The following is a 13,591-nucleotide window of genomic DNA, read 5'->3' as shown; positions in this document are numbered from 1 at the left end:
GATTTCAAATGGTATAAAATACAATGTAATCAGACATTTGAAAACAATTAAGCATAAAAGCGGTATGAGAGGAATCGAAAGGATTGCAAAAATAGACGTTGTATTTCATAGTGACGACAATGTAATACATGCAAATATTTATTTGCCTCTTTTGTCATAGAATATACTCTTTTGTGTTTTTGCTAGCCATGCAGGTGTAGCGTTCAGAAATAATTTCCCAACAGTGAAATAGCAAAAGAAAGTTGTTGTTGAAGAACAAAGGTAACAGCATTGTTAGTGGAATTGATTTAAATTAATACTTAACTAAAACTTAAATATTATTAACAAATATAAGTATATTTGTTAATATTACTTATTTTTGTTAATAATTTGTTGATGATGAAAATGCATTTCTCCGAGAAAAATAAAAAATTTTACACTCACATGATCATCAGTATTAGGATAAAACATCACTTTGAACAGTGCTTCATTATCTGTGCACTCCTGCATTGTTAATATTCTGATGCATGTACTTTATTAATAACTAATAATCAAGCACATGCACAAGGGAGAGTAATAATAATTATTGTTCTCAATAATTATCATTCTACAAACATTAATACTCACTATACTGCCCTATTGATGCAGTATTATGATTTTTTATGTGTACAATTTTTTTTTATTCTCTTCAAAATATAATGAATTTTTAGCAAATGTTAACCATATTACCCCTTAGAAGCAGCTTTTGCAGTGTATTACACAGACATTATAACATTAAATTTTGCTGGGGAGGAGAAATTCACTTAATTTAATTTATAAAGCAAGGTTTGGGGAATTTTGAAATAAATTTTTGATGTTTTTTGCCTAAGCAAATGATAGGACACACCATTCTCATATTTAAAAAAAAAAAAAAAAAAACAATGTTAGGCAATTCTTAAACTTAGAATCATAAAATTGTACCTATAAACTTTGTATCGAATTTTAATTATTATCTTGAAAATTAACAAGAGGTCTCTCATAAAATCTCCCAAAATCAAGACTAAGTGAATTAACGGCTGGTGCATATTAAGCAAAACACCTTGTATATTATAATATTATTTATTATTATTTTTTTTTACTTTTTTTTGCAGAATTTGCAGGTCCTGATAGAAGTGTGGACTTCCTCTATATTCCACCTACAGAAGATTTTCAGAATTTCATCAGACTCTGTAATGATCCCTCATTATTTGGCAGTAAATTTTTATATGCTGCTGATAATGAAATGGAAGAAATGCAGACATCCAACCTTAAGTCAAGTAAGTAATTTTTAAAAATTTCTTGATTATTAACTTAATATCATGAGAGCTTCTTTGGACTCGGGGGAGGTACCCATAGACTGGAGATGTGCAAATGTGACCCCAATGCACAAAGGAGGATCAAAGGCTGACACAAGTAATTATAGACCTGTGAGTTTAACTTCTGTTCCAGGAAAATTAATGGAAGCACTGCAGGATCATCTAGACAAGACTTCAGTTATAGCTCGGACACAGCATGGTTTTGTTAAGGGAAAGTCTTGCCTGACCAATTTGATTGGATACTATGATGCAGTCACAAAAGAACTGGATGCAGGGAATAACTTTGATATTATATACTTGAATCTTAGAAAGGCTTTTGATACTGTTGCACATGGAAGACTGCTGCACGAATTGGAGCAGTGTGGCATTGGAGGCAAATTGCTGCTATGGATAAAGGGATGGTTGAGGGGGAGAAGACAGAGAGTAGTAATCAGTGGACACTACTCTTCGTGGACTAATGTTTTTAGTGGAATCCCCCGAGGTTCAGTGTTGGGTCCATTGTTGTTTTCTGTATTTATAAATGATATTGATGATGGTATATCAAGCTTAATGTCCAAGTTTGCAGACGATACAAAGGTTGGCAGGGGTGTTAAGGACACTACTGACGCTATGCTGCTGCAACAGAATCTGGAAAAGTTAAGCAGATGGGCTGAGAGGTGGCAAATGAAGTTTAACATTGACAAATGTAAAGTACTACATATGGAAAACAGCAACCCCAGAGCAATGTATCAGCTCTGTGGTACTACACTGACAGTGGTAGAGAATGAAAAGGACCTGGGGGTGGTTGTGCAGGCAGATATGAAGTTTTCTGACCAGTGCAGACGGGCTGCAAGAGTAGCTAATGGAGTATTGTCAATGATATACTGGAATTTTTCTAGCAGGGATAAGGAGGTGATTATTCCCTTGTATAAGGCATTGGTCAGGCCACACCTTGAGTACTGTATACAGGTCTGGAGGCCTCATTTCAAGGAGGATGTAGAGCTGCTGGAATGAGTACAGAGAAGGGCAACAAAATTAGTGAATGGAACAAAGGGTTGCTCTTATGAAGAAAGGCTTAAGTTTTGCAAATTACAGTGTCTGGAGACTAGGCACTGGCAAGGTGATCTGATAGAGGTGTATAAAGCCTTGAATGGTTTGAGTATGCACAATGCCGATGGGATTCTTCCTCTTGCTCAGAATGATCACCTGAGAGGGCATAAATTCAAATTGAGGAAAGACAGATGTAGGATAGATATGTATGGAAATTTGCCTTTAGCCAGCGGGTAGTTGGTTGGTGGAACAGACTTTCATTCCTTGTTGTGGAAGTTGATAGCCTGAATGAATTTAATGCTCAGCTGGACAGGTATTTCGAACGAACGAAGGGGTGAAATGGGAGTGAGTTTTTTTTTTTTTTTCTTTTTGGCTGATGCTGCAAAAGCTTGCTCTCTTGCATCATATGCCTCTACTAATGCTAATGCTAATCATTATAGGTTATGTAGATTTTCAGAACTTCATCAGATTGTAATGATCCCTCATTATTAGATAGTAAATTTTTATATGCTGCTGATAATGAAATGGAAGTGATGCAGGCATCAAACTTAAAGTGAAGTGAGCAATTTTTACAAAGTTATGGTTAGGGCATTTGCTATTATGATTATTAATTTATCATTGTCTACACATTTAGCTTCTTGATGTCATTTAATAAGTGAAAAAAATTAATGAAATCCTGATACTTAACCTGTGATGGGCACATATGTTAAAAATATGGGAGACAGTAGTGCTTTCTTTGTAAAAAAATAGGTGCCTGTACTCATTCTTTACTATCAGGAAAAATGAAAATTAAAAGGATTTTTAGAATTCTAAAAGTACTCTTGAAATTTTTTTAGTATTCTAAAAAATTTCCTGATATTGTTACTTTAGTAGTAATGTTTTTGGATTAAGGACAACAAATTAAGTATATAAAAAAATAAGTAAAAATGTGTAGTAAAATAAGTAATAAGTAAATATAATTTCATAATAAAGTTTTTGTAGAATATTCCAAATTTTTCCAAAGTTCTCATCCGACACACTATGCCGACTTCTTTTATTCCATTTGTGTCTGTTGCTGAATGACGTTTCCAAAGCAGCCACGAATCAACATATTTGCTGGGTCGAAGTGTGTCACCAGTGGGCCTACAATTTTAAGAAATAGTAGTGAAGAAATGTTTTTGTCATCAATGAAGCTCTGGTTAGGCTGACAGTCGGATTCATTTGTGAAAATCCTCATTCACATTCATTGATGAAATTGGTATCGTACTCATAGAGTGTTTATCAAATGCTTCAATTCTTCTTAAACCGTCTTATCGATTAGGTACTCCTGAAATCCCCGAATTGTATCTCTTTCATTTATCTGTAACCTAACTGACAATTTCTAACTTCATTTTCACCAAATGCCAACATTTCGATATTGTCGCTAGTTCTTTGAACAAGTTGTTAAATTCGAATATTTTCTTGTTTTATTTTTTTTGAAACTGTCCAAAATGTCGGTGTTATTTATGTATTGCGACCATGTAAATAGAGATAGGGAAAATTTATGGAAAATTGTGTATAACGCACTTCCACAAAACAACAAATGATTTTTTGTTGGGGTAAAAGAAAACCACTCAACACTTACAGTTGATTCACAGTAGTGTCCAACCTACAGCCTGTGCGGAAAGTGAACTAAAGCGGAATTTTAAATTTTGTTAATTATCAAAAAATTCTGATTAAATGTTTTGTTCAGTGAATGTAATTGTGTACATACTTAATAAAATTTCTGGATATTTTCAATTTTTCTTTTACATGTAACAAGATATGGAAAATGTAACACTAATTTTTCTCAAATCACTCAGTGCGGCCCACAAAAGAAAAATAACTTTGAATTTTTTGAATATGGCCCCTGTATCAGAAAATTGTATTTGTGTTTTTGTATGGGCGGCTCCTAGAGTAGAAGTTATTCTCCGCCTCGTTGCTCTGTTCAGTTTTTACAGACTCTGTCAAGGTAAGGCTAGTATATATCGTAATAAAAAAAAAAAATTCCAACCAGTTGAATTGGGTTAAGCCAGTGGTTTTCAACTGGGGTGCCACAATAACATTCTTGGGGTGCAATTTTGGTTTAAGTAAAAGTTGTTATTATTTATTTATTTTTTTTTTTAATTTATACATTAATTTCATTATAAAAAGGTGTATGGTACATTGTACCATATCTTTTTAATTTTGTGGTGATCTATAATTGATCTTTATTTAGTACCTCTATATAAAGAATAAAATTATTATATAGGTATATATTAAAAGGTCAAAAACCACTGTGTTAGGTATTTCTTTTGACCTAGGGGTGCCGTGAAAAAATTACTGCGACACTAAGGGCACCGTGAACCGAGAAAGTTTGGGAACCTCTGGGTTAAACTGAGGCCACACAGAGTGCTACGTACACTATGTTTGCTATACATGGGAAAAATAGTTCCCTTTATAGACAACGTAAGGGGCCACACAGAATTGGGTTCGCTATGTTCGCTGTCTAGCTACGTCACCATGTTGTTTGATTTGTGGCTATATTTTTAAGCGTCGCTGATGATGGGCATGCGCAGTAGACATCTTGTACAAGACTGATGACGATAGAAAAATAAATTTAATTCTTTTTCTCTCCTGAAGTCTCATACGGATTGTAGCCAGTGTGGCCACTTAGTGTAGCAAACATAGCATACAAAGAATACATAGTGTAGCGTTCTGTGTGGCCTCGTCTTTAGGAGAAAAGGAAGCAGAGAGAGAAAAAAAAAGTTTTAATCCCGGACAGGAGATTTTCATCTCACTTGGGAGCAAGTGAGAGGACAGACAAATTTTACCTGTGAGCTTGCATGTGTGTTCTGTAGTGTAGTGTTGTGCATTGGCCTTTTGGCTACCTGGACTTCCGCCTCCAGGTACTCATCCCTAGTTGCGGGAAGGCAAGACCTCCCCTACTATCTGCTCGCCCTCCTCCCTGGAGAACAAGTTTCCCAGGGAGGAAAAGAAAACTAGAGTCAGGGGAAGGAGAAAGAGGAAGGGGACTCCCCCAGCCCAAAGGAGCCCCAGTCCAGGATAAATTGTTAGGGGGGAAAAAATGAGAGTGGGTGAGAGGTTGCTGGCCTGATCTGAGGGAAAAGGTTGGACACTGCTGCAGTAGAAGGTTGACGAAAGCCCACTAGCAGCATCGGGAATACCCCTTGATCTGCTCACTGTTGACCAGCGTGACTTCTCTGTATGTGGAACAGGTGGTCGGATAAGTGTTATGAGTATCCCTAAGTTGTAGAATGGTAATCCCATTAACTCTCTTAATTCATGCAGCAGTACTAATTGCCTAAATTGCCTGAAGGCTAGAAATAAATGCAAACATTGCATACCTAGAAATGGAAGTAATGCAGGCATCAAACTTCAAGTGAAGTGAGCAATTTTTACAAAGTTCTGGTTAGGGTATTTGCTATTATGATTATTAACTTATCATTATCAAAACCTTTAGCTTCTTGATGTCATTTAATAAGTGAAAAAAAGTGTTGTTTTTTAGCACCTCTAGTATTCCTTGTGACTTCCAAGGGGAAATTCAAAAAAATTAGCTATAAAAGGAGTTTGTTAAACAGAGGTCCGAATGAGTAATTTAGAATTCTAAAAATGGTTATAAAGTTTTATATAGAAAACACCTTAACAATAGACAGTGAAAAATGCAAATTTAGTTAAATAACTTTAACTTTATTTGAATAGTAGGTAAACATTTGAAAAAAATTTACGAATATTACAAATTTCGAAGTGTACTGCATCCAAATGTCACAAATCATTGTCAATAAAGGTGGTGATATGGCGTACCATCCCAAAAAAGCACTGGGAGGCAGTCATTAAATGTAAAAAAAATTATCTACCAGAATGATGTGAATGTCAGTTTTAGTATTTCTTAATTATTGTGTTTCCTTTCAGCTTGCATCCTTAAATGTTTTTTTTAATTCTGCAAAGTTTGACAATAAACAAATAAATTAATGTTTTCACAGAACCTAATATATGCAATCATTAAAAATATGAATTTAAAATTAGTGGGATCTTTCTGCCCAATTCTGAAAGTGCACTATCATCATGCTTTATGAGCAGCTCAAATTATCCCTGCTCACCTCTTACTTAAACAATTCAAGCACCAATGCAGGAGTTTCATTTTCACAAGTGAAAATGAAAAATGCCAGCATAAAGTCCAGCACCAATTGCAAAGAACATGTTAGTTTCATTTTCACAAGTACTAGTCTCTTCTAATCATAGCAAATTAGTAATCAAAATTTTCTGAATGGTTTTGGGGTATGATTGTCCAGAACGATGGTAATTTTTTCATGATTAGGACTTTTCCCTTTATCCTATCTTTACAAATGTTTGTGGTTTTTGAGGGTTCAGTTCACCATTTACTTTTGATAAATCTCCTGTAGACAAGAGGACAGCTGGCTCTTGCTTAAGCAGGAGAACTTAAAGGGCTACTGGTGAGCATTCATGAGAATATTGTGGAGAACCATTTTAACTATTCAGCATTTATTCACTGATTGAATTTTATAAAATGATGCCGTGTCTTTTACTGCTTCTCTGTCTGAGCCATATACACGCAAGCAGATTTTATATGACAATGATCAAGAAGCAAGCTTAATGGGAAAAAAGAAGAAGATAATGTGTTTAATATTTTATATTTTTTATTTAAAAAGGAGAATTTATATCATTTTAATTAGCCCAACTTCTTTGTATAATATATCAAGTTTTTTTTCCTGCTTTTAAGTCATGCAATTTATTTAGTAGCCTTCTCCTAATTGAAAAATATTAAAATATTAAGAGAAAAAAAAAACCTTGTGCTTGATATATTATAGCCTATCTAGGAGGAGAGTTACCTGGTGCTACTAATGCTGCTGTGAAAATAAAATCTAAACAAACAAAACCAAACCAAGTACCATTGTGCTCCATACTTGGACATAGTACTTGAAGTGCAATCTCAAAAATTGCCTTATATATTGAAGTTATAAGGCAATTTTTAAAGCAACAAACAATAAGTCATCAACAGAACACCATCCTTGCTGCCTATCTGCATAGCACAGAGAACCTCAAGGAATGCCTAGATGGTGAGTCTTCAAATACTTCAGCTAACATATTTAATTCAGTCCATCTAATAATATAATTTATTTCTCAGTTGGCATTTTGTCTCTTTCCACTTATCAGACCAAGTTAAGTGGAAACTAAGCCTGTCAAAATCATTTGTAGCACTGTTTTAAACTGGAAGTTATAATTTTTTTAATCAATCCATTATCTGTTATTATTGCATTTACATATATTAGTTTAGTTTGGTATTCCCAGTTATATTAAATTTAAAAGGAAATTATGCCCCAAACTAGAGCAGCAAAGTAACAGGCTCAAAGTAATGGGAGTGCTGTGGCCCAAAGAAGATTTTCCTATGAATCATGGCCTTATGAAATTTGTTACTTGTGCAATGTCTGCAAACCTTTCTAGAACAGAACATGATACAACCAAGGAGGATGTCTTTGTGTGTTTGGTGTAGAGATGATGAAGAAATTAGGTGCCGACTCGATGTTCTGATGGTTGTTTATGAGAGCTTGAACGGGAGGATGGATGCCCTTGAAGGAATTAAAATGGGGGAGCCCATCAAAACTCCCACCTCCCCAACTCAATGTCAGTGCTCACACTTGCACATCAGGCAGCACAGTGGCAATCCCCAAGGCAGAATGCACTGGTCCCAGAGGAGATAGTTATTGTTGGTGACTCTGTTGACAGGGGAATGGAAAATATATTGTTCAAAAGGGATAGGTGGAATAGGACCAGGGTAAGTCTCTGCAGGCAGCAGTAGATGCTGTTGTACAGCAAATATCATCTTTTAAGGACACAAAAGGTGATATTGTTGTATTCATTAGCAGTAATTACATTTAAAGTAGATCTTAAAACTTACTTAACAAATACAGGGCAATGTTGAGAAAAAGTTGCGCATTTAGGTTAGATTTAAAAGTGTGTGTAACAATTCTGCTCAGACATGACAGGAGGAAGTACATGATGAGAGACTTGTCATTCATTTTGGCCCTAGAGAGATTGTGCAAGGCTTATGAGGTAGAATTTTTTTCAGCATGGTCTGTGCTTGTTAACAGGAGAGACTGTTTCTACAGAGATGGGATACACTTAAACAGAAAGGGGCACAAGAATATTTGCTGATGCTATTGAGGCAGCGTTAGATGATTCAGAAAACTGCTAGCTTGGGGAAGGGTTGACATAGTCTAATTAGTTGATATGGGCAGATTAAAAATAGCTACAGACAGAGATGAAAGTGATTCTTTCACTGCAAGAATTGGAATGTGCAGCAGCCTGAAAAGCAAGGTGCCAGTGATTTCAAGTCCTGCTGTGCGTCTTTATGGAACAAGTAAATACATGGACTGTGTTAAGGTAACTAAGAGTAAGAACAGTTGCATGTATACTTCTATGTAGAGCAATGCTTCTATCATTACTCTACATGCATCAAATAAATTTGATAATTTTTAAGTGCTGGTTCAAATTCAAATTCAAACATTGTTGGATATTATTTTATTTTGACTCTGGGATTGGGAAAGCTCTTCATAGCAGATTAGTTTTTGAAATAGTTTTTTTTTTTTTTTTTTTTAAGTTTTTCTTTTATTTAGTATACTAAACTGTAGTTAATATATAGTCTGAATTTTTATAGTCACATTGGCTACTTTATTAGCATTAGCATTAATAGAGGCATATGATGCAAGAAAGCAAGCTTATGCAGCATCAGCCAAAAAAAAATGCCCCATTTCACCCCTCCATTCGTTCCAAATGCCTGTCCAGCCTTAAATTTATTTAGGCTATTAGCTTCCACAATGAAAGATGTAAGCCTGTTCCACCAATCAACTACCTGCTGGCTAAAGGAAAATTTCTGCACATCTATTCTACAACTGTCCTTCCTCAATTTGAATCTATGCTCCCCCCCTCCAGACCAAAAACCTGAGTCTGATATTCAGACTCAGGTTCTTAGTCTGTGCAAGAGGAAGAATCCCATCAGCATTCAGCTTGCTCAATCCATTCAAGGCCTTATACACCTCAATCAGATCACCTCGAGGTAGGCGCCTCCGTAGCCAGGTGGGAAGGAGCAGCAGTGCGTAGCACACGCTTCTTGATTAGACCGGGGTTCGAGCCCGTCACCACCAAATACGGAGGATGCGGAAAGGTTAAGGAATGACCGCCGCATATCCTGGAGCAATATGGCCTTAGTTGCTAATGCTCCTAAAAACCAAAAAACAACAACAACCTCGAGGTGCCTACTCTCCAGGCACTGCAATTTCCAGAACTTAAGCCTTTCTTGGTAAGAGCACCCCTTTGTACCCCTCACCAATCTTGTTGCCCTTCTTTGTACTCCTTCTAGCAACTATACATCCTTCCTAAAATGAGGCCTCCAGATCTGTACACAGTACTCTTGGTGTAGCCTGACCATTGCCTTGTATAACAGGATAATCACCTCCCTGTCCCTTCTAGCAAAATTCCTATATATCAGTAACAAGACTCCATGCCCTGGCAGCCTGTCTGCACTGCTCAGTGAACTTCATATTTGACTGCACAATTACCCCCAGGTCTTTTTCACTTTCCGCTTTCCTGAATGTAGTACCACAGAGTTGGTATGTTTCTCTTCGGTTATCGCTACCCATATGCAGTACTTTGCATTTGTCAATGTTAAACTTCAGTTGCCACTTCTCAGCCCATTTTCCCAAATTATCAAGATCCTGTTGCAGTAGCACACTGCCATTACTGTCATTAACAACCCTGCCAACCTTTGTATCATCTGAAAACTTGGACGTTAAACCTGATATACCCTCATCAATATCATTGATAAATATAAAAAACAACAATGGGCTCAATATCGAACCCTGGGGAACTCCACGAAGAGCAGTTTCCATTGATTACCACACTCTGTCATCTCCCACTCAACCATCCCTTTATCCATTGTATCAACTTACCCTTAATGCAATACCTTTCCAATTTGTACAGCAGTCTTCCATGTGCAACAGTATCAAAAGCTTTCCTGAAATCCAACTATATGATATCAAAATTATTTTTGGCATTCAGTTCCTTTGTGACCACATCATAGTATCCAATCAGATTGGTCAGACAAGATCTCCCATTAACAAACCCATGCTGTGTCTTAACCACTGCTGCAGTCTTGTCTAGATGATCATACAATGTTTCTTTAACCAGTGATTTCATTATTTGCCACAGAACACAGTTAAACTGAAAAAAAAAAGGTGACACAAGAACTACAGGTCTGTAGTTCTTGTGTCACCTTTTGAAACCACTTTGTGAATTGGTGATACATTTGCACACCTCCAGTCCCGGGGAACTCCTGTGAGTCCAAGGAAGCTTTCATAATTATGGCTAAGGGTTTGCTTATCCTTTGCTGCCTCCTTTAATATAACTGGATAGATCACGTCCACCCTAGGCACCTTCCTTATGTTTAACTTGAACAATTTCTCCTCCACTTTGCTCTCAGTTATTACAAAATCACTTAGCTTCCTGTTAGCTTTTAATAAACGTCTGGCACTTCCCTCATTGAATGACTCCTCATGTGTGAATGTAGATGCAAAATACTCATTCAGTTTGTCAGCTACCTGAGCATGATCATCAATAGTCAGCCCATCTATGTTAAGTGGTCCAATCTGATTCATCCCTTTCCAGTTTACATAAGTAAAGAACTCTGTGCATCCTTTGCCAAAGATTTCTCATTATAAAGGGGTACTCTTATGAAGAAAGGCTTAAGTTTTGCAAATTACAGTGTCTGGAGACTAGGCACCAGCGAGGTGATCTGATAGAGGTGTAAAAAGCCTTGAATGGTTTGAGCATACTCAATGCTGATGGGATTCTTCCTCTTGCTCAGAATAACCACCTGAGAGGGCATAAATTCAAATTGAGGAAAGACAGATGTAGGATAGACATGAGGAAATTTGCCTTTAGCCAGCGGGTGGTTGGTTGGTGGAACAGACTTCCATCCCTTGTCGTGGAGGTTGATAGCTTGAATAAGTTTAAGGCTTAGCTGGACAGGTATTTAGAATGAACAGAGGGGTGAAGTGGAAGTGGTTATTTATTTTTTATTTTTTTTTTTTTTTGGCTGATGCTGCATAAGCTTGCTTTCTTGCATCAAATGCCTCTACTAATGCTAATGCTAATGCTAAACTCCTTTGTGACTTGATTACAGACTAGTTTATACTTGCCATAGGCTTCTGTGTCACCTGATACTTTATATGCATCCTATACCTTCCTCTCTGTCACGAGCCTCATTAATTCATCTGACATCCATTTAGGCCTAAACCTTCACAGTATTTCTTAGTTGGAATGAAAAGCCTAGTAACTTCAAAAATTAAGTCCCTGAAGGCTTCCCATTTAGAATTCATCATTTGCAACATCATCAGTTGATCCCACTGTACAGAATTTAAACACAGTCTGAGACCACTATAATCACCTTTACGAAAGCAAAAGGCCCTTCCCTTTAACCTTGATGGTAGTTACATCTTTAAGTAATTCCCACATCAGTACCCTGTGATCACTGTCACCCAGTGGTTCCTTTATCTAAAAATTCTTAATGCATGAGTAATCACTGCTGATAATCAGATCAAGAGTATTACTCCCTCTGGTTGCCTCTCGAACATGTTGCTGTAGAAAACAGTCATCCAATAAATCCACAAAAGTCTTGCTAGTTTGCAAGTGACCAATCCACAAGTTCCAGTCAATATCTGGAAAGTTAAAATCCTCCATTATAAGACATTCTAATTTACTAGTCTACTCTATTTCTTTGCACAATTGCTCATTATACTCATCAGATTCATTAGGCCTATATCACACACCTACTCTCATTTTTTCTTTCCCAGTGCTTATGTCACACGAAACAGACTCAATACCGCATTGTCCACCAACATCAATTGGATGCTCTTCTTTAGATTTTGTGTTTCTTAACTAACAGCATAGTCCCTCCTCCTCCTTTGCTGTCCTGTTTATCCTTTCTGTACATATCGTACTTCCCAAATTCCAATTCTGCACTGCTTAAAGCTGATTGACACCACATCTCTGATATCCCAGCAATATGTGCCTTTAGTGTCTTGACTAGCACTTCAAGCTCATCAAATTTATTAACTATACTCCTAGCATTGGTGTGCATGCAAGTATACATGGAGCTGTTTCTAGTCTTAAATACCCTAACTCAGCCCATGTATTTACTTGTTCGACTATGACTCCCAGCAATCCTGGAAATCTCCATTACCTTGCTTTCGAGGCCGCTGCTCATTCTAATAGAAGCAGTGCAAGAATCACTTTTGCCTCTACCTGCGGCCAGAGGCAAAAGTGATTCTATTAACTAAAATCTTAACAGTGCGGCCACTGTTAACCTTTTTTGTCTGTGTATCCCCCCCACCCCAAGCTAGTAGTTTTTATTTTTGTATTTAGATAAGTTTTTTGAAAGCTGTAGCTTAATATTCAGATAGCCTTTGTTATCGATATATTGGTGGGAACTTAGTAACTTTTCTTCAATAACTTAAATTTAACTTTATTAGTGGTTAACGTTTTGTCAGAATTTTAATTACTGTAATACTTAGTTAATTTAAATTCTGTAATATATTGTAATTTTAAATTTTTGTAAAGTATTTGGAAAGATACAGCTTAATATTCAGATATTCATTGTTGTCAATATTTTAGCGAGAACTTTGTACTTTTGTTTGGTAGCTTAAATTTAACTTCTCTACTAGTTAAAGTTTTGTCAACAGTTTAATTTCTGCAATTTTTTTGTTAATTTAAATTTTTTAATCTTTCTGAAGTTCAAATTTTACCTAAATGCTGGTTGCTACAAGATCCACTTACAATACAAAATCCAAGGACCTTGTGACTCAGATGGAAATGCCTGCGGACATTTCCAGTGTGAGTCACAAGTTCGTCGTTTGTATAACCTGTGGCATCTATTCTAAGGTTGGTCTAGTAGACAAACCTAGCTCAACTGACAATTCATTTCTTTGCACCTGATGTAAGTAATGTACTGATTTCAAATTACAACTTGGTGCGTTACAAAAAAGAATTTGAGTCACTGAAGAAATGAGTGCTTGCCCTAGAAACAAATATAACATGATCAGGCATTTATTGCCTGATCATGTTTATCTTTTTTAAATTCTTACTGAGAAAGTCATGGCAAAAACTTTTCTTGAAAGGTATGAAAGATTGCTTTTAGAGAATGAGCTTAAAAAAATAATGTTTTAAAACACCTCACT

The 13,591-nt window shown here is 36.3% G+C and overlaps 1 protein-coding gene across 1 annotated transcript in view; it reads left to right on the top strand.

Annotated features, from left to right (window-relative positions):
- The window catches only part of LOC150089270 (spatacsin-like), a 445,059-nt gene that overhangs the window by 247,752 nt on the left and 183,716 nt on the right, over positions 1–13,591 (top strand). The window contains exon 12 of the mRNA XM_090389929.1: positions 1,110–1,274. Within this exon, the coding sequence (XP_090246055.1) occupies positions 1,110–1,274 (165 nt within the window). The remainder of the gene's footprint in view (positions 1–1,109; positions 1,275–13,591) is intronic.

Source organism: Mastigoproctus giganteus, chromosome 2 (genome assembly GCF_048544385.1).
Source record: "Mastigoproctus giganteus isolate SK-2022 chromosome 2, ASM4854438v1, whole genome shotgun sequence".
Classification (NCBI taxonomy): Eukaryota; Metazoa; Arthropoda; class Arachnida; order Uropygi; family Thelyphonidae; genus Mastigoproctus; species Mastigoproctus giganteus.
Note: the sequence above shows the minus strand (reverse complement) of the source record. Positions and strands in the feature narration are given on the sequence as shown.